The sequence below is a fragment of the Alexandromys fortis genome, unplaced genomic scaffold (genome assembly GCF_014885135.2).
Source record: "Alexandromys fortis isolate MF-2015 unplaced genomic scaffold, M_Fortis_MF-2015_v1.1 scaffold_110, whole genome shotgun sequence".
Lineage (NCBI taxonomy): Eukaryota > Metazoa > Chordata > Mammalia > Rodentia > Cricetidae > Alexandromys > Alexandromys fortis.
This window is the reverse complement of record NW_026068014.1, coordinates 5773631-5792928: the sequence shown is the minus strand read 5'-3', so window position 1 is coordinate 5792928 and position 19298 is coordinate 5773631. Positions and strand designations below refer to the sequence as shown.

Sequence of the window (19298 nt, the reverse complement as noted above, 5' to 3'; positions counted from 1 at the left end):
TCTTCAGTAAGAATATGGTAAACAAATGATCTGTACCACAAATAATTAATGTTTGCCTGATAATCGATCTAATTTTTTGAGTCATTTCTGTTTTCTGGACATAATGTTCCTTTTGGTGTCCGTGTTTGCCTCGGCTATATGGACACTGTGTTCTGGAGTCTTGCTACATTCTGTGCACATGGCTTGTTCTCAGTACCTGACTGTTTCTGTTTATAAAAGAATACACGGAGGAGCATTTATGAACAACATTTATTTATAGTCAACTTGAGTTTTCGTAGGGTTTCTGATTATGTCATGTTGACTTTGATAGTTTCAGGAATATCCTCTGTATGTGGTGTGGATGGCTGATTGCTGACATGGAATCCAGCAAGCAATTTCAGACTCTTAGACTGTTTTGTACTTATTTTTTAAAAATGTGACTCCTCGCCGGGCAGTGGTGGCGCACGCCTTTAATCCAAGCACTGGGGAGGCAGAGGCAGGTGGATCTCTGTGAGTTCGTGGCCAGCCTGGTGTACAAGAGCTAGTTCCAGGACAGGCTCCAAAAAAACCCTGTCTTAAAAAAAAGGGGGGAACTGCTCATTTCATTTGCTTCAATTATGAATTTTAAAGTATCAGAAATACACAAACCCAGACCCTGAAGAAGGCAAAAATGTCAATTTGGGAAGAAAAAAAAAAAAAACAACCAAAAACCAACCAACCAAAGAAAGGTGAACTTGATTCGCTGGGCCTGCTCATTAGCTGTCAAAGGGCCCACCCATCTGTCATGACTAATTGTGAAAGGGTGGGAAATGCGGAGGAGGAGATATTGTGAGCTAATAGTATTTGCTTGTTAATTTTCTTTTAAACTGTTTCTTTGAAGCTCCCTAGCTCTCTGGATAACTGCTATCTTAGTGAAGGAGCTATGAGGAAAAATTGACACCGTTATCTTGAATTTGCTTTTTAGAAGGCTTTTTTTTAATAGATGAATATTTAGCATCTAATTTTCCAACATTCTGCACCTCACTTCCAGTAAATAAATAAACAGATAATTAAATAAATAAAGCAGGAGTAACTACAAAGCTCTAGTGGCTTCCGAGTTAGCAGAGTCGTATCTAGGGTAGACTCAGATCCTTGCAGGAGGAATGTAATCTTCTCACTTGTTGGGTCCAAGCTGAGGTTGCCAGTGGAGGAGGTGTGTAGGTCTGTGACAGGCTTGCTTTCATATTGATGGGAAGTAGCGTAAGGCTGGGTGGAGCTCTGGAGCTCCTGCTTTTTGCCCCCATTGGACTCTGGCTCTGACTTTCGCCTCCCCTAAGGAGCAGCTGAATGTCCATTTGCTATTGTCCCAGGGGAGCTGCTCTCAGGAAATGGGCATAGTGATTAGACAGCAGCTGGTAGGAAAATGCGAGCGAACCTCCAGGGGCTTTACAAAGGGCATGGATTCAGTTTTGTCTCTTTTGCTCACACTGCTCACAACAGACTGGCAGCCAAGCTAGCAAAGGACTAGGCGAGGGAACTGACTGCTGCTACTTGCCATTGTGCTCTGACCTGTGGCCCTTTCCCGCACCATCCTCTACTGACGTAAAGGGTTTCTAACTTTTAGAATTGAAAGATCTCGCTTTCCACTTACTCCGCTTTTCTGCTGGATGCTTTTAGCTTCTCTACTCTCGAGATGCTCTGTGCCCCATTTGATGTTGTTACTGACTTCTGGACAATGCAATTAACCTGTCAGGGAATAGGGAATAGTGGGAATAGCGGGCTGCCCGTCTTCTCAAGCACCGGTGTTTTTTTTTTTTTTTTTTTTTTTTTTTTTTTTTTTTTTTTTTTTTTTTTTTTTTTTTTTTTGTCTTGTTTACATGGAGGCACAAGTTGGTTAGATTTTTAGGGAAAATGTGCATGTTAGTATTGAATCTCCCCGTCTATTTCAGGACAACTGAAAGAATGGATGATTGTGGGTGCTTCTAGGTAATAGACATTTTTTAATGGCAGCAAAGGTTTTAATTATAGTGGAATTACAGTACATTCTATTTGGACGCAATGTACTAACGAGGACAGTAGAGGACAGCACATTCCATGTTAGTCTTGTGATGATTTCATTAACAACTCATTAGTTCTTAGAGTCAGCAGACAGGTATTTCCAGAAAATAAATCATAAACATGACTTTTGTTTACAAAATCAAAGCACACATGAGTGTAGACGTGGATGTGTGTTGTTGTGTGCATGTTTCTGTTTCAGCCTTAGTTTTCTGTGACTGCTGTAAGAACCTTAGTTTAAAACAATACGAGTTTATTTTCTTAGGCTACAAGGAGGGTTCTGCTCTCAGTCCCAGCTTGACAGTGCTTCCTCTGGGGACTCCAGAAGATAATGTTTTCTCGCATTTCAGATGCATTCTGTTGCCCTGGACCCCTCCCTCCACTTCAGAGCCAAGGGCATTAGCATCTGTTCTGTGAGTCTGCTTTGCTGTTCTTTGTCACACAGCTTCTGTTTGGTCTCTCTCTTTGCTTCCTCAGAACACCTGCGATTGCATTTAAGGCCCACTTGAATAATAATGGAGAGTCCTGGAATTTAATTTAATTATGACTTTACTTTTCTTCATGACTTTACCATATGCCCCCCCCCCCCCCCCCCGCCTCTACTTCCCTTTCTCTGGTCTGAGTATGGCCAGAATTTGTTCTTTGCTTCTGCAGACTTTTGCTAACTCTAACTCTAACCCTTAGATTATTTGCTTAAAAAATTTCATGACACCCTTTTTATACTTATGGGTTTTTAATTAATTTATCTCTCTATTTATCTAATGTATAAACAAACACTCCCTTTTTGTACTTTTTTTTTTTGACAGGATTTCACTGTTTATTTAACTCTAATTGTCCTGGGACTCACTTTGTAGACCTGGCTGGCTTTGAGCTCACAGAGATTCACAGGCCTCTGCCTTCCAGTGCTGGGATTAAAGGCTTGCACCACCACTACCCAGCCCCTTTTTGTACTTTTAATGATTTTGGAAGACAAACAGATGTGTCTGTTTATTTTGCCATCTTACCCCAAATCATCAAGTGATCTCTCTCTCTCTCTCCCTGCTCCTACCATCGCCCCCATTTTTGTTCTTGTTTTTTTGTTGGACTCCTCTGCCCCTAATAAGCCCTCAAAACCTGACTGTGGCCGGGCGGTGGTGGCGCACGCCTTTAATCCCAGCACTCGGGAGGCAGAGGCAGGCGGATCTCTGTGAGTTCGAGGCCAGCCTGGTCTACAAGAGTTAGTTTCAGGACAGGCTCCAAAGCTACAGAGAAACCCTGTCTCAAAAAACAAACAAACAAAAACAAACAAACAAACAAACAAAAAAAACCTGACTGTGTAAACAGATATCAGTGGTTATGTCTGGGTAGGTGCTGAGAGCTTGTAGGAATAAGAATCCTTTCCTTTTGTCTTCTCTGAGTTGCTTTTTCTAGCCAACCAGTCTCTCAGCCTTGCTCGCTGCAGGTGGGCTTGAACCATTCACCATGTTATCCAACTTCCCATCTCTTCACACCCTCAGTGCTCTCTGTGAATTGATGGAAGGGTACACCCTCTCATCCTTACTCCCTTTCTAGTTGAAAGGAAACAGCAGGACTCAAGACCACCTCTAGGAGGATGAGGTCAGTTTAAGCCATGCTAAAGAATGGTAGAATAATTAGACCATTTCTTTTTCCTTCCTAATTTTTCTTTCCCTTGATTTGGGAGTGTCATATATCAATCTGTTGATTTCATTGGTTAAGCAATAAAGAAACTGCTTGCCCTGATAGGTTAAAACATAGGTGGGAGGAGTAAACAGGAGGAAGAGGAAGTGAGGTAAGACTCCTCAGACAGACCCGACAGCTCTGCTCTGGAGCAGAGACGCCATGCTCCGCTCTCCCGATAGCTCTGCTCTCTGAGGCACACGCGATGAAGCTCCGACCCAAGATGGACGTAGGCTAGAATCTTCCCGGTAAGTGCACCTTGGGGTGCTTACACACATTATTAGAAATGGGTGCGAGAATTAGCTGAGAAGAGGCTAGATATAATGGGCAAGCAGTGTTTAAAAGAATACAATTTGTGTGTTGTTATTTCGGGCATGAGCTAGCAGGTGGCTGGGGTGCTGGGGACGCAGCCCCGCCGCTCTTATTTCAACATTCCCTGGTGCAGTAAATCTACCCAAGTATGAGTTATTCAGGAAAATGTAACTTTTCTTTTTCTTTTTTATCCTTTCCAAGCATGCCTTCCTTAAGACATTGGACTCCCTCCCCGGCATCTTGAACTTTCTTATTCTTTCTCTAAATCCCCTCTCCCCACTGTTCGATTGCTTCTTTTTTTATTTTTTGGTTTTTCGAGACAGGGTTTCTCTGTGGTTTTGGAGCCTGTCCTGGAACTAGCTCTTGTAGACCAGGCTGGTCTCGAACTCACAGAGATCCGCCTGCCTCTGCCTCCCGAGTGCTGGGATTAAAGGCCTGTGCCACCACCGCCCGGCCCTCGATTGCTTCTTGATTATGGATCTGAGCGCTGTGCCCCTTAAATAACTATTCCAGCCCTCTCCTCCATCCTCCTCTCGGCAGCATCTGCAGTTTACGACAGGTTTGCCTTGGGGTTTTTCATTCAAACTAATAAAACTGTCCTTGAGCCTCCTTTTGACACTAGTCTTTAAATGTTTTTACTAATGAGATTAAGAACCCTGACAGATGACCGAGATTTCCCATGTGTCGACCATAGACAACTTCCTTTTTTTGCCTTTAGTTATTTCAGGTTTGCTGTGTGTCTGCTAGGATGTTAACATACCACAGACTGAGTGGCTTATGCAGCAGAAATGAATTGTCTCATTTTAGAGATCAGCCATCTATGACCTTGTGTTGTTACTACTGAGGTCCTTTTCCTTGACTCTAGGTGGTTACTTCTTGCTTTGTCTTCATGTGGTTGTTGCTTTGTCTATCTCTCTGTGTCTCTAATCTTGTTTTCCTAGAAGGTCATCAGCTACCCCAGATTAGGACCTGTTCCCATGATCTTGTAATGAATTCCAAATACACTCATGTTTGGAATATGGGGATTAGGGCTTCAACATGAATTACTCAAAATGCAATAGCCAGGAACACCTAACCATGCTTCTGAAATATATCAGCCCTGAGCTTCAGGTCCCTGCCTGTGTTTGGTTGGTGTGTACACAGTACCATGTTTTCAGTGGACTTGGCTTTTGCTGGATAATGAGGACAGATGGGATTAAACAAGATCAAATGTGGAATGTTGGAATTGAGTGCTGGTGTTAAGTGAGTCGTGAAATATTACTTTTATCATGGTTGTTCAGTTCAGCTCTTAATGTTTTCTGGGCCAAAGCAATCTGTAATACTCAGCTGACTGACTTTGGTTCAACATACGAAAATCTGTCAATATAATCCACCATATAAACAAACTGAAAAATAAAAACCACATGATCACCTCATTAGATGCTGAAAAATCTTCCAACAAAACACAACATCCCTTCATGATAAAGGTCTTGGAGAGAGCAGGGATACAAGGAACATACCTAAACATAATAATGACAATATACAGCAAACCAACAGCCAACATCAAACTAAATGGAGAGAAACTCCCAGCGATTCCACTGAAATCAGGCACAAGACAAGGTTGTCCACTCTCTCCATATCTATTTAATAAAGTTATTGAGGTTCTAGCTAGAGCAATAAGACACCAAAAAGAGATCATTGATTTGTTTGTATTGTGTTTTTTGTTTCTATTTTGTTGATTTCAGCTCTCAATTTATTTCTTGCCCTATAGTCTTCCTGAGTGAGTTTGCTTCTTTTGTTCTAGAACTTTTGAGTGTTATGTTAACTTACTAGTGTGGGATTTTCCCAGCTTGTTTATATAGGCATTTTTAGTGATGTGAACTTTTCTCTTAACACTGTTTTCTTTGTGTCCCATAAATTTGGGTATGTTGTATGGTCCGTTTGTTGAATTTTAGGAAGTCTTTAATTTCTTCCTTTATTTCTTTCTTGACTCATTGGTAATTCGGGTGAGCATTGTGTAATTTCCATGTGTTTGTGGGCTTTCTGAAATTAGTTTTGCTGTTGAATTCTAATTTTAAGTCATGGTGATATGATAAGATACATGGGGCTATTCTAATTGTTTTGTATCTTTGAGGTTTGCTTTGTTATCTAAGTATGTGGTCAGTTTTTGAGAGGGTTCTATGAGGTGCTGAGAAGAATGTATATTTTTTTATGTTTAGATTGAATGTTCTATAGATGTCTTATATATTAAGTTCATTTGAGTCATAACAGCTGTTAGTTCTTTTATTTCTCTGTTAAGTTTCTGTCTGGCAGACCTGTCCAGTGGTTACCGTAGGGTGTAAAAGTCTCCCACTATTAGTGGATGGGGTTTAGTATGTGACTTAAGCTTTAGTAGTGTTTCTTTTATGTATGAGAGTGCCCTTGTATTGGGAACATAGATTTCAGTATTGAGGTTTACTCTTAATGGATTTTTTTTCTGTGACAAATATGAAATGTCCTTCTTTGTCTCTTTTCATCGATTTAGTTTGAAGTCTATTTTGTTACATATTAGGATAGCTACACCAGCTTGTTTCTTAGGTCCATTTCTTGGAAATTTTTTCCCAACTCTACTCTGAGGTGATGTCTGTCTTTGAGGTTGAGGTGTGTTTTTTTATGCAGCAGAAGGATGGATTCTGTTTTTGTATCCATTCTGTTAGCCTGTGTCTTTTTATAGGTGAGTTAAGTTCATTTACTTTAAGGGTTATTAATGACCAGTAATTGCTAGTCCCTGTAATTTTAGTTTTTGTTTTTGGTGATGTTATTGTGTGTGTTTTTCCCTTCTTTGGGTTTTGCTGCTGTGAGATCATCTAATGTCTGTGTTTTGTGGGCTGTAGTTTTTCTTCTGGTACTTTGTGTAGGGCTGGGTTTGTGGCTAGGTATTAGTTAAATCTGGTTCTCTCATGGAATATCTTGTTTTCTGAGTTTATTGTGATTGGAAGTTTTGCTGGGTATAGTAGTTGGGCCTAGCATCCAAGGTCTCTTAATGTCTGCATAACGCTTGACAAGGATCGTCTAGCTTTCATGGTTTCCATTGAGAAGTCAGGTATAATTATGATAGGTCTGCCTTTATATATTACTTGGCTCTTTTCCTTTGCAGCTCTTAATATTGTTTCTTTATTCTGTATGTTTACTGTTTGATTGTTATGTGTAAAGGAGACTTTTGTTGTTGTTTGGTCCATTCTATTCGATGTTCTATAAGCTTCTTGTATCTTCATATACACATCTTTCTTTAGGTTGGGAAAATTTGCTCCTATGATTTTGTTGAATATATTTTCTGTGCTTTGAGTTGGGCTTCTTCTTCTTCTTCTGTTCCCATCAGTTTTAGCTTTGGTCTTTTCTTTGGTCTATATCTCCTGGGTATTTTGTGTTAAGTTTTTGTTAATGTTTTCTTTGATCCGTGAGTATATTTCCTCTATTGTATATTCAGTGCTTGAGATTCTCTCTTCTATCTCTTGTAGTCTGTTGTTAATGCTTACTCTTGTGGTTCCTGATTGTTTTCCCATATTTTCTGTTTCCAGAATTCCCTCAGTTTGTGTTTTCTTTATTTTATCTATTTCTGTTTTCAAGTCTTGAATTGTTTCTTTCACCTGTTTGATTGCTTTTTCTTGATTTTTTTTAAAGAGAGTTTTGCTTTCTTCCAATTTTTGTTTGTCTTTTCTTCCATTTCTTTGAGAGAGGTTTTCATTTTCAGTTTAGGGCCTCAAACATTCTCCTAAAGTTATTTTTTAGGTAATTTTCTTCTGCTGGTGTGTTCAAATCTTGCTGTTGGAGAGCCACTAGTTTTTGGTGGTGCTGTGTTGCTCTTTGTGATGTTGAGTGTGTTCTTACCTTGTCTACCCATTTTTTCCTCTGATTGGTATAGTTGAGGCCATATCTCTGGTGATCACTCTTCCAGGTGCCAGTGGATCCAAGGCTCAGATTGTTGCTCCTTGTGGTGGAGCCGGGGCCATGGTTTCAGTCACCCTGGAGGTTGCTTGGCGGCATCCCTGAAGGTCCCTTGGTGCTCCTGGAAGTTGCTCTGCAATCCTTGAGATTCTTCATGCCTGCTCCCATAGAGGTCACTTGCTTGGGCCTGCTCCCAAAGATGTCACTGGCTGGGGATTCTCCTGTGGATATTGCTGGCTCAAGTCTGTTCCTGCAGAGGTTGCTAGCTTGGGCCTGATACCTTGGAGGTCACTGGCTCGTACCTGCTCTTGAGGAGGTTGCTGGCTAGGGCGTGCTCCCACTGAGAGCACACTGGCTTGGCCTGGTCCCAAGGAGTTCTCTAGCTTGGACTTGGTCCCAAGGAGGTTGCTCACTGGGGCCTGTAGAGCTTGATGACTCGGACCTGCTCCCACAGAAGTCGCTCTCTGAGGCTGAGATTTTACTGATGTTCTTGTGCTTGTCTGCACAGCATATATGTTATACATTGGTGATCTCACCACTGTAAACTTATCACAAAGAAAAACTGCTAATTACTCTGTAATAAATTCTCTGAAGGTGGTTCAGAAATATGAAGAATTATTATGCTTCAGAATTAGAGAGACACTCCAAAAAATTGAACTACAAATTTTGTATCACCCATTGAGAATGGATGGGATTAGGAGTAGTTAGACTTTGATGGAAGTTTTAGTATGGAAATATTTGTGTATGTATAATGAGATGCCTTATATTTTATATATACCATATATCCATGGTCTGTAAGAAATTTCACTTAACATTTTTACTGTGCTTTCATTTTCACTTTGTCCTGCAACATGAGGTTGGATGTGGAATTTTCTTTTTGTGGTGTTTTGTCAGTGCCTAAAATGTTTTAGATCCAGATTAAAGATATTCATTGTAATACTGGATTCTTGTTTTTTTGTCCTTCTTTCATTCCTTCCTTCCTTTTTTTAAAATTTAATGTTTATATTTTTATTTATTTATTTATTTATTATTATTTATTATTTTTATTGAGCTACACATATATCTCCATTCCCCTTCTTTTCTCCCCCTCTCCTTCTACCATCTCTTGTGCCCCCCATACTTGCAGTTTACTTAGGAGATCTTGTCCTTTTCTCCTTCCTATGTAGATTCATGTTTGTCTCTCTCTTGGAGTCCCCTTTGTTGTCTTTGTTCTCGGGGGTTGTGGACTGTAGGCTGGTTTTTCTTTGCTTTATATCTAAAAGCCACTTATGAGTGAGTACATATTATATCTGTCTTTCTGAGTCTGGGTTACCACATTCAATATGTTTTTTTCTAGATTCATCCATTTGCCTGCAAATTTCAAGATGCCATCATTTTTCACCTCTGTGTAGTACTTCATTGTGTAATTGTACTACATTTTCCTTATCCATTCTTCGGTTGAGGCATATTTAGGTTGTTTCCAGGTTCTGGCTATTATGAATAAAGCTGCTGTGAACATAGTTGAGCACATGTTCTTGGGGTATATGCCCAAGAGTGGTATTGCTGGGTCTTGAGGTAGATTGTTTCCTAATTTTCTGAGCAATCGCCATACTGATTTCCAAAGTGGCTGTACATAGTGTCTCCCAGTATAGATCAGTTTGACCTTGAGTTGGCAACCTTCCCTCCTCAGTCTTCTGAATGCCAAGACCACAAGCATGGGTCAGCAATACAGTTTCTATAGTACTCTTGCACAGCAGGGAGTCTCAAGTGTAGAATGTATGGAGTATTGAGGAGCAGCTGGTACCTGCTGAGCCAGACTTTAGTCCTCATCATTTAACTTGAGATATAAGTCCTTTACATCCATTTAATTTGTATTTTAGGTGTCAAGGATTGAATCTAGGTTGTCATGCATGCTAAACATGTACTCCTACTGCTGAACTCATCCCCAGTTCCAATTCTGTATGCTTATTGAAGAGATTTATGCCCCTAAAGTAATTGTGATAAAGCAAAGGGAATATGTTTTATACAAGTAGTAATAAAGACTGAAAAGTGTATTACTGAATCATGCGTGTCTTTAATCAAGCTGATTATTTCAAATATCTGTACAAATTACTCTAGAGAGAGGTGAAATTTTAAAAGCGTTAGCATGGGAAGAGCAGCATCAACAGGCCTCACAGTCGTAAGATGACTGATGTGGGGAGTATGAGTTTTACTTCACTTCGTGAGTGGAGGGATAGTAATGCTTTGATTTGAGCCTGGATGTAGGGGTCCCCAAAGTTGCCAAAATAATGGAGCACTTTGTCAGATTGAGACGCTTTCATTTGTGTTACTCCTAGATAGAGCAGCCCTTAAAAATATTTCCTTCTCGGAGAATCTGAGTATGCTTTTAATGCTGACTGCTTCAGTCTCCAGCTTAGAGAGGGCCTGCAAGTGTAGATACTCAGATGTGGTCTGCTCAATACCAGACCTGCACAGCCAATAGTAAGACCTCCAGTTGATTCTTACATACCATAAAGTATGAAAAGCACACCAGTCAGGAGCTGTGGTGCAGACAATGAATTCAGAATCATCGGCATCACCTGGATGCTAGAAGATGCACATTTTCAGGCTCTGTACTACCTGATTCTGAAGCTCTTGATTGCACCACAGATGTGTTTTAATAAGTGCTGTGGGTTATGGATTATGTTAATTTGTGCTAATGTTTGAGAACTTCCTTGTATCCGTATTTTTTAAATAAAATTTATTTATTCTGTGTCTTTTTCATATCAGGTATCTTGATTCCATTTATTTCCTGTCCCTTCACATTCTCCCTCTGCCCCTGCAAATTCTCCTCCACCCCACTGAATATAACAAAATTCAAAACAGAAAAAAATTCAAAAAACAAAAAATAAAAATGGAGAAAATAACATAAGAGAAAAAAGAAAGAAAAGGGAAGAAATTAAAAATCTCATCATGGAAGCTGCAGTACGACCCAACGCTGTATACCCCTTTGTTCATACATCTCTACCTGCAAGTGTTCTTCGCAGAGACATTGGTCTGGTCCACTACACATTCAATGCTGGGCCCCTTCCTGAACATCCCACTCGTGTCCTGTATTGTGGAAGTCCTGCAGCTTCGGGTCTGTGGGTCAGCACCCTTCACGTGCTCCAGCAGATCATAGACGGAGTGGATGTTGGGGCCGGCTAAGTTATAACCCTGGGTCTGCGCCTGGGCATCTTTAGGGTTAGGCAGCTCTCCCATGGTCGCAGTTTCGTGGCTGACTCATTTGTGCTAACCATGTTGGCTCTATTGTTCTGCCCTGGCGAGGTGGAGGGACTGCTCAGCTGATAGGGGTCAGGGATGGCTTTGTCATTCTTATGACCACAGGGCCATCTATCCCACCCATCTCAGGCATTGATGAGTAATGGGGACAACTCTCCTATGGGCACCATTTTGAGGCTGGCTTACCCACACCTGAGCTAACAGCGTTGGCTCAATTCTGCAGCTGGTGGATGTTGGGGATGGCTCTCCCACAGGGTCAGCTCTTCCTGCTGCCTCCAGCATTGATAGTGGGGGTCTTCTCCCCATGAGTATGTTTAAAACTCATGGAGAAATATGCCTCCTATTAAATTATGACTCCATATACTCACTGCCCTGGTTATTGTTTTATTGTCAATGTGAGACAGCCAAAAGTCACCTGATCAAGATGAGACTTCCTTCCCCAAGTGTTCCATGCTTGTTTAATCACTGCTTCTGATCCATGCTGCTCTGTCTGTGGGTCTCTGAGCTGTCTCCCTTACCTGTTCTGTGCTCCTTGGCCTTCTCTTAGTATGCATAGGCTAGTCGTTTTCAAATGCCCTTCTGTGTAGTATATGTTGCTCTCCTTGCCCAGCATCACTTCTTACCTTTTCTGCAGGCATCACTTCCTCAGAGAGCCTTCCATAAGCATCTTCCAAATTAGGTCACTTTCTGTTGGGAATCCCTAGGGGAGCTACTCTTTTACAGAAGCTCTCTAAATACACAGATTGTGATTATTTTCTCTCTGTTGGGGAAAAGGATAATTAACCTATACCTGTTAAACACATTACGCGAAGAAGAATTTCCAGAGATGAACTTTGCAATCTGAACATTAAATGATTACAGAGTTATTTTTAGGAATTCTGTTTCAAAATTCTGCAAGGTAACTTTTTGATAATGATACAGAAGATCAAGGTGACGGGGAACACTGACGGGTGATACCACATGCTTAACTGGTCTGTAGGGGGGTGATGGCATTGTAACTGGGCTTCTATCCTTCCCAGTCATTTCTGCTTCAAAGGCTGTCATACAAGTTTTAAGATAATCTTGCTTCAAGTAGCTAGCTTCTTGGCTGTTCATATAACCCTGAATGTTATTGTCCCCCAGGAAGCAGAGTCAGTTGTGGGTCAGACATGAGAATAGATATTTCATAGTCAAGATAGAAATTGATGTAGGCATTCTAAGGATCCTTGAAGGTCACCTGGTAGCCAAGTAAAAGCCATTGATAAAGTCCTTCTCTAATCTCTTCATATACTGTGCAAGCATGCCTCCTGGGAATGAAAACAGGATCTGGACGTTTTCATTCACAGTAGAGGTGAGAGGATGACTCCCCGATGTCTATAGATCCCATTTCATCCAGTACTTAGTTTTAGGCAGCGTTTTTCTGTGTGGTCCTGGCACTTACTTTGTAGACCAGACTAGCCTCAAAATTAGAGATCCACCTGCCTTTGTGTCCTGAGTGCTGGGGTCTTTATGCCATCAAGTCCAGCTTGTAAAGATAGTTTTTAATAGCTAAAAAGTAACATAAACTTTCTGTTTATGTATGCATGTGAAGCCTGTTAAAGTGGATACATGTTTGTGAGTTTGAATGTGAAAGCCAGGGATCAACCGTTGATGTCATTCCACAGGGGCCAATCACTTTGAAACAGTCTCATTGTTCTGCAGTTCACTGAGTAGTCCAGGCTGGCCCACCAGGCTTCCCAGGGCTGTGGCTACAAATTCATGTCTCCAACACCTGCTTTTTTAAACCTAAATTTGAGATATTGGACTCTGGTCTCTGTGTATATGGCAAGCCCATCACAAACTGAGCTCTCCCCAACCACATAAAGGTTTTAGAACAGTTTATCATGGCCTTGCTCCACGGTCACGGCCATCTTCTCACCTGTTCTTGTCTTCCCCATGCACGTCATATGGACACTGTGCTTTGTCTGGGGCTCGCTGCTGAAATCGTGTATCCCAATGGTATTCTGATTTTTCTTGTTTCATCTCTAGTGATTATGCATCACGAGGGTTTGATCATTTTCTTCTTGGGTAATTATTATTTGTTCCATTGTATTGTAATGATGCCTTTGTTTGATCATTTTCTTCTTGGGTAATTATTATTTGTTCCGTTGTATTGTAATGACGCCTTTGTTTTGCTCTCACTGCAGGCAGAGACATTTGTTTGGGGTAACACTGCATCAGCACATTCCCAGAGTGTTGCCAAGGCCAAGTACGAATTTCTGTTTGGGAAGTCAGAAGAGAAATCTCCAGATACTAGTAAGTGCTTGCCAACATTGTCCTGCAGGTAAAAGATAATGTGGCCCCAGCGATTTCTGAGTACTGTATTTACCTACGTCACTACATCACTTCCTGCTTTCCACCATGAAGCCTGTGCCTTCCAACTGTTCTCCAGAGCAGCCTTCCAAGACTAGAACTGGATGTAGTTCCTAAAGCTGGCTCTCAGGAATTTCAAGTCTTCTTCCTTGAAGACTTTTCTGCTTATAATACTTCAAATTTCAAGAATTAACTAATTCTCCTTAAGCTTTTATTGTCTGCATTTGCTGTTGTTCTGTATACCTACTCTTTAGTTTTTACTACCATTCTATATTATGGAGAGTCAGTGCCACAAATTTTTTAGACAATGTGAGCTTAGGAGAGCTTTCTTTTGCAAACCTATTTGTCCAATCTGTCATATTTCCGATCTAACTGTCACATTTTAAATTAGAAGCAACTCTCTTCAAAAACTGTTTACTAATATTAGTAATCTTGCTAGCTTACTTGATTACTTCCATGTCAGCACTGTACTGTGTACTTTGAATATGGTATCCTTCCGATCACAATTGCTCACAACAGGTCTAGGACTTTACTCCATATTGTCTGACCACAGGCCTGAGATCTCAGTCAGTTGAAACAGTACACTTATGAATATACTTTCCTATAAGATGGCATAAAATACACACATTTGTAGAGTTTCAGAGCACTTATCTATGTCTGTGGAAGACTGTTGGTGAGGGAAGAGGTAGGCCTTTTGGAAGACAGAAAGGGCTGAGAGCTTGTGTTTGGAGTTAGACTTACTGAGTTTGAATCCTGGGCTTGTAATTCACCTTTGGGTCATTGTGTAAATTATCCAATTCCAGTTTTCTAATCTTAAAAAAAAGATTACAGTGACATATCTCAGTTATTTTGAGGATATAGAATGTGTATGCAAAGATCTCAGAATCATGCTTGGTACATAGCAAGTGCTTCTGGTTTTGTTTGTTGTATTGATGAGGATGAGTAGCATGTCCTTATGTCCATATCCCCAGTCTTCAACAGTGACATTTAGACCGATAATCATTCCTGTTTTCACCTATATCATTATCTAACCCTTGGTATCTGTTTTAGATGTTTAAGGAATTTGACCTAATGTGGTTGGCGTTTGGTTAAAAACAAGTAACTATCTTTTAGATCCATGTGTTAGTTGGGATTATATAACAACATTTCAAGATTCCTAAGAAGACAATGCATTTATATTACTTTATTATTTTAGTCTTAAAGTGAATATTAATTAATATTTTAATATTTATAAATTTTTAGATACAATACAGTGAGATAATTTAAAACATCATTATTGTTATAGTTTATAAGCACTTTAATACAGTCTGAATCTCTTTGGTTACTTTTAACTTTGAATGTCACAGTGTGGTTTAGCTTTGGATGCCACAGTAAGGTTTTGTGCTTTCTTCACCTTTTTACTCTGATGGAGCACAATTTTTATTTAAGTATGTAAACATGTGCAATAATTAATTTCTGTCTCAAAAGTGAATATAGCTGGGTGGTGTTAGTGCACGCCTTTAATCCCAGCACTCAGGAGACAGAGGCAGGCGGATCTCTGTGTGTTTGAGTCCCACCTAAGAACTAGTTCCAGGATGGTTTCCAAAGCTACAGAGAAACCCTGTCTCAAAAGAAGAAGAAAAAGAAGGGAAGGAAGAAAAAAAGAAAAAAGGTGAATATAGTTATTGGCAAGAATGTGAATCTGCTGGGTCTCTTACATACAATTGTGTAAAATATTTAAAAGGCAGTTGGGTTAAACATACCTTTTATATCACCTGGCCATTTTATTCCTCAGTATTTTTCTAAGAGAAATTCAAATTTATACATACTTTTACAGGAATGTTTGCCACCTGCCCTTTTGTCTTGCTGTCTGGGAAATCAAGCACATTAGGGTTTGTGCTTTTTAGAAGTAAGAAATGATTAAAATGCAATGAATACACACATAGTAGGTAGACTCTGTGTGGTACTTTTCAAAACTTAGCATTTCATCTTTAATGCTAACTGGCTTTGATTTAATATATTGTGTGTGCTAGAGGCTCTTCTATAGGCTCTTGGAATTTGAATTTGAAAACTATGAGACAAGCATTTGAAAAGAATCATACACAAGTTCCTCGGTCAGCGGCGTGCTTTGACCTTCCTCCCTTCCTCCCTTCCTTCCTTCCTTCCTCCCTCCCTCCCTCCCTCCCTCCCTCCCTCCCTCCCTCCCTTCTTTCCTTCCTTTCTTCCTTCCTTATTCCATATCGTTAATGTTAAGTCATGTGAGAACATGATTGAAAATTTAAGTCCAAATTGTAGAACCAAAGAAGAAGATGGAAGGGGGAAGAGAATGTGTAATTTTATAGTCTTAAGACCATACCAGTTAAGGATAATGTTTTATAAGTCCTTTGAAGTCATTATCATAATTTAAAATGTATTCCTATAAATATTGTATTATATTTTTGGTTGTAGGCTTAGCCTTCAGCAGCTGAGCTCTTTCTCCAGCCCTAAATATTATATTATAGATAAATGTAGAAATAATAGAACTTTAGAAACATTTTTCATTACAATGTTAAAATACAAAGACCTCTTTACTACTAAGACTTGTTAAATGGTATTTTTAATATCCTTACCTTGTCCCTCCTGTTGCCAACATCTTACGTGCATGGTAATTGTACCCAAACTTGTAATTTTCTTAGGGTTATAGAGTTGAATCAATGGTATGGAGTATCCAAACTTAAAAGAAATATATAGTGGTTCCTGTTAATATGACACCTCTAAAGTATGGAATATATTCAGAGAGCTCCTGCAGCACACTGGATTGAGTTGATGCAGAACAGGAGAAAACAGCAGACCCTGAGTAGACAGGACAGTTTGAAAGCAAGGCATCCCTGTGCTGGACAAAGAAGAAGCAAAACTCAGGGGAAAGCAGGGGACCTAGGAAAGGGTTATTTTTTTTCTCTCTGATAAGAACAATCCATGTGCCCATTAGTTTCAAGACAAGAAACTAGCATGAAGTTTATGCAAAACTGGACACTGTTCATGGAAGTTATGACTAGAAAAATTGTGCATTACCTAGAAGCTGTTGTATGGGGCTGTGACTTGACATACCAGTTTTCCCAGAGTTCTGAATGTTGGGGCCAACTTCATTTCTTGTGGAATGGAAGCCCAAAGTTGGGAGAGAGCACCAACAGTAATCTAGAGAGTGACATAAAACTGGGTTTAGGATGGTGAAATGTTACAAACTGTTGCTGAATTTAATGCAAAATTGTGGACCCCTTTGGTAATTGTGAACATGTTAAGCTCTACATTAACAAATAGCCTCTAAACTTACGAGCTCACAATTAGTATCATCTGCACAGAGCAAGGAGCCTTTATGGGAAGGAGAGCCATCATTTACAACACAGGTATCAAGACCCAAAGAGTGAGAGCAATGGAATATTGTGAAACTATAAAATAAATTTCTGCAAATATAAAAGGGGGAAACCACTAAGATAAAGCAGCAGCATATGAAGAAGACATGCACATGCTTAGGAAACAGTCTGTGTCTCTCTTTGAATTTAAAAATACAGATAGTGCGACTGAAGAGATGGCTCAGCAGTTAAGAGCACTGACTGCTCTTATAGGGGACTCGGGGTTCAATTCCCAGCATCCACATGACAGCTCACAACTGTCTGTAACTCCTGTTCCAGGATATCCGATGCCCTCGTACAGACATACAATCAGACAAAACACCAATGCATATGATATAAAAATAAATAAATTATTTTTGAAAGTTTGCAGATAGTGACATAAGAAAAAATGGGGTATTAAGTACAAGTTTATTTGGTTTGTTCCATTGTTAAATTGATACACTTGAGAAGAGAGGCTCAGTGTACGATTGTCTGGGTTGGGTTGGCTTGTGAGTATGCCTGTGAGAGGTTTTTCTAGTTTTGGTCAGCTGAGGTGGAAAGACTCATCCTGAACGTGAGTGGCGCCATCTTAGGGTTGGGCCTTGAACTGTATGACCGGAAAGGGAATTGAGCAGCAAGCGTGTGCGTGCATTCATTTCTTTGTGCTCTTGAATGTAGATGTAAGCAGCTGCTTCGGGTTCCTGCAATGATGAACTGCATAGAATCTTGAACTAGTTGAAAGGCAACAGCCCCTCTCTGTGCCTTTTGTCAGTGCATTTTCGGCTCAGCAGCAGCCGTGAAACAGAGACAGGGTTGTGTTGTGAACCAGAGCCCGATGATCTGGTTCCAGGATCTCCCACTGCCCCTGTGCTGCCGTAGGAAAGTGAACGGGGGAGAAAGGAAGAAGAAAGAACATCTCTAATTCCAAACAAAAGGTCCTCACGTTGGTAGTTCCCCTCTTGTACCGTCTATATCTTCATGTTCCGTACCTCAGTGTGTACCTGTGTGTTCAGTTTTGAATAGGTGACTGCTCTGTACTCTGCACCACGTATCGTTCCAGGCCTTAGTGAGAGGGTTTGTTTCTTATTTTATGTGCTTTTTAATTGACCATTTGTGTCTGTGTGTAGGGGCGCTGGGCAAACTCATATAACTTATCCCAGGAACTTACTGTCCCCCTGCCTCATCCTCACTAGCTTTTGAATTCCAGGCTGTTCTAGCATATCTAGTGAAATAGCTTTAGATCTTAACTAAATGAAAATCCCCATTTATCAAACTGCCTAACAGAAATACTTTTCTGGTTTATATTCTCATTGCCAAATTTAATCAGGGAGATGGGTTTATTTACTTTTAGTCTGTTAGATTTAGAGATTTTTATTGATGAATAATTAGTTATCTTAACTGTAATGTGAATTTTTGATTTTTATTTTTAAAACAAAGTGTATGTCTGTTTAGGAAGTGGATTACTGACTAAATTACACAAGACACAAAAATCAGGAGGGTCAGCTCCTGCCCCTCCCCATTGCTTGGGCTCCACTGCTAACACAGTGGTCCTTAGCCTTTTTCTCTGAGCCCTTTCCCTTCACCCTCCGCCAAGGCTCCATCCCTGGCAGTGAATTTGGGCCATCAGTTTGTCCTTCTCTGTGTTTGTTTGATTTCATGAACATTGCTGACAGTTGCCCCACTGTCCAATTCTCTAATGTAAATATTAAAAAAAATAAAAGGCTTATATAGTCTTTTGTAGTGGGAGACTGCCCTTTCATTTCCTGGCCACCCAGACCCGATTAATAACACAGAAATTGTTTTAATTACAACCGTGTTTGGCCAATAGTTTAGGCATATTTCTAGCTAACTTTTATATCTGAATCCATTTCTATCAATCTGTGTATCACCATGAGGCTGTAGTTTTCTGGTAAGGTTCTGGCTGGCAGCTGGTGCTTTCTCCTTCAGCAGCTACATGGCATCTCCCTGACTCCACCTGATTTCTCTATCTATCTTTGAATTTTCCACCTGGCTTTATTTACTAAGGCATTGGCCAAAACAGCTTCTTTAATAACCAATGGTAATAAAACATAATCATAGCATACAGAGGGGAATCCCACATCAGCTTTTCTGAACCGACGTATATGATGAGAGAGAGAGTTCTTTTGCTTGGATTTTTAAATATTAGCGTGTAAAACTTCACTTTTCAGGGTGATCAAGAAGTCTGCTCATGACCTCATGAGATAAGGATGTGTGGTCTCTGCTTCCCCAGATTCCTTTCCTCTGGGATCTGTCTTTGCTCTTACCAGACTTGTGGTATCTACATTTTATATTATAAAAATAGAGAGACTTTTGTGCTTTTAATACAGACTGACTCTAAATATTTGAACAACTCTTGTACTTAAGAACTGCCAAATCCACATAGTGCAGAAGAGAAGTAGGGCCTATGGTACGCGCCCTCTGCTGGCCACTAGTCGGAGAACTCATCAGAGCACT

The 19298-nt window shown here is 40.3% G+C and overlaps 1 protein-coding gene across 2 annotated transcripts in view; it reads left to right on the top strand.

Annotated features, from left to right (window-relative positions):
* Psd3 (pleckstrin and Sec7 domain containing 3) overlaps positions 1-19298 on the top strand; it is a 528693-nt gene that overhangs the window by 215767 nt on the left and 293628 nt on the right. For both annotated transcript variants that reach the window (XM_050162307.1, XM_050162308.1), the window contains one exon: positions 13311-13419. In XM_050162307.1, the coding sequence (XP_050018264.1) occupies positions 13311-13419 (109 nt within the window). The remainder of the gene's footprint in view (positions 1-13310; positions 13420-19298) is intronic.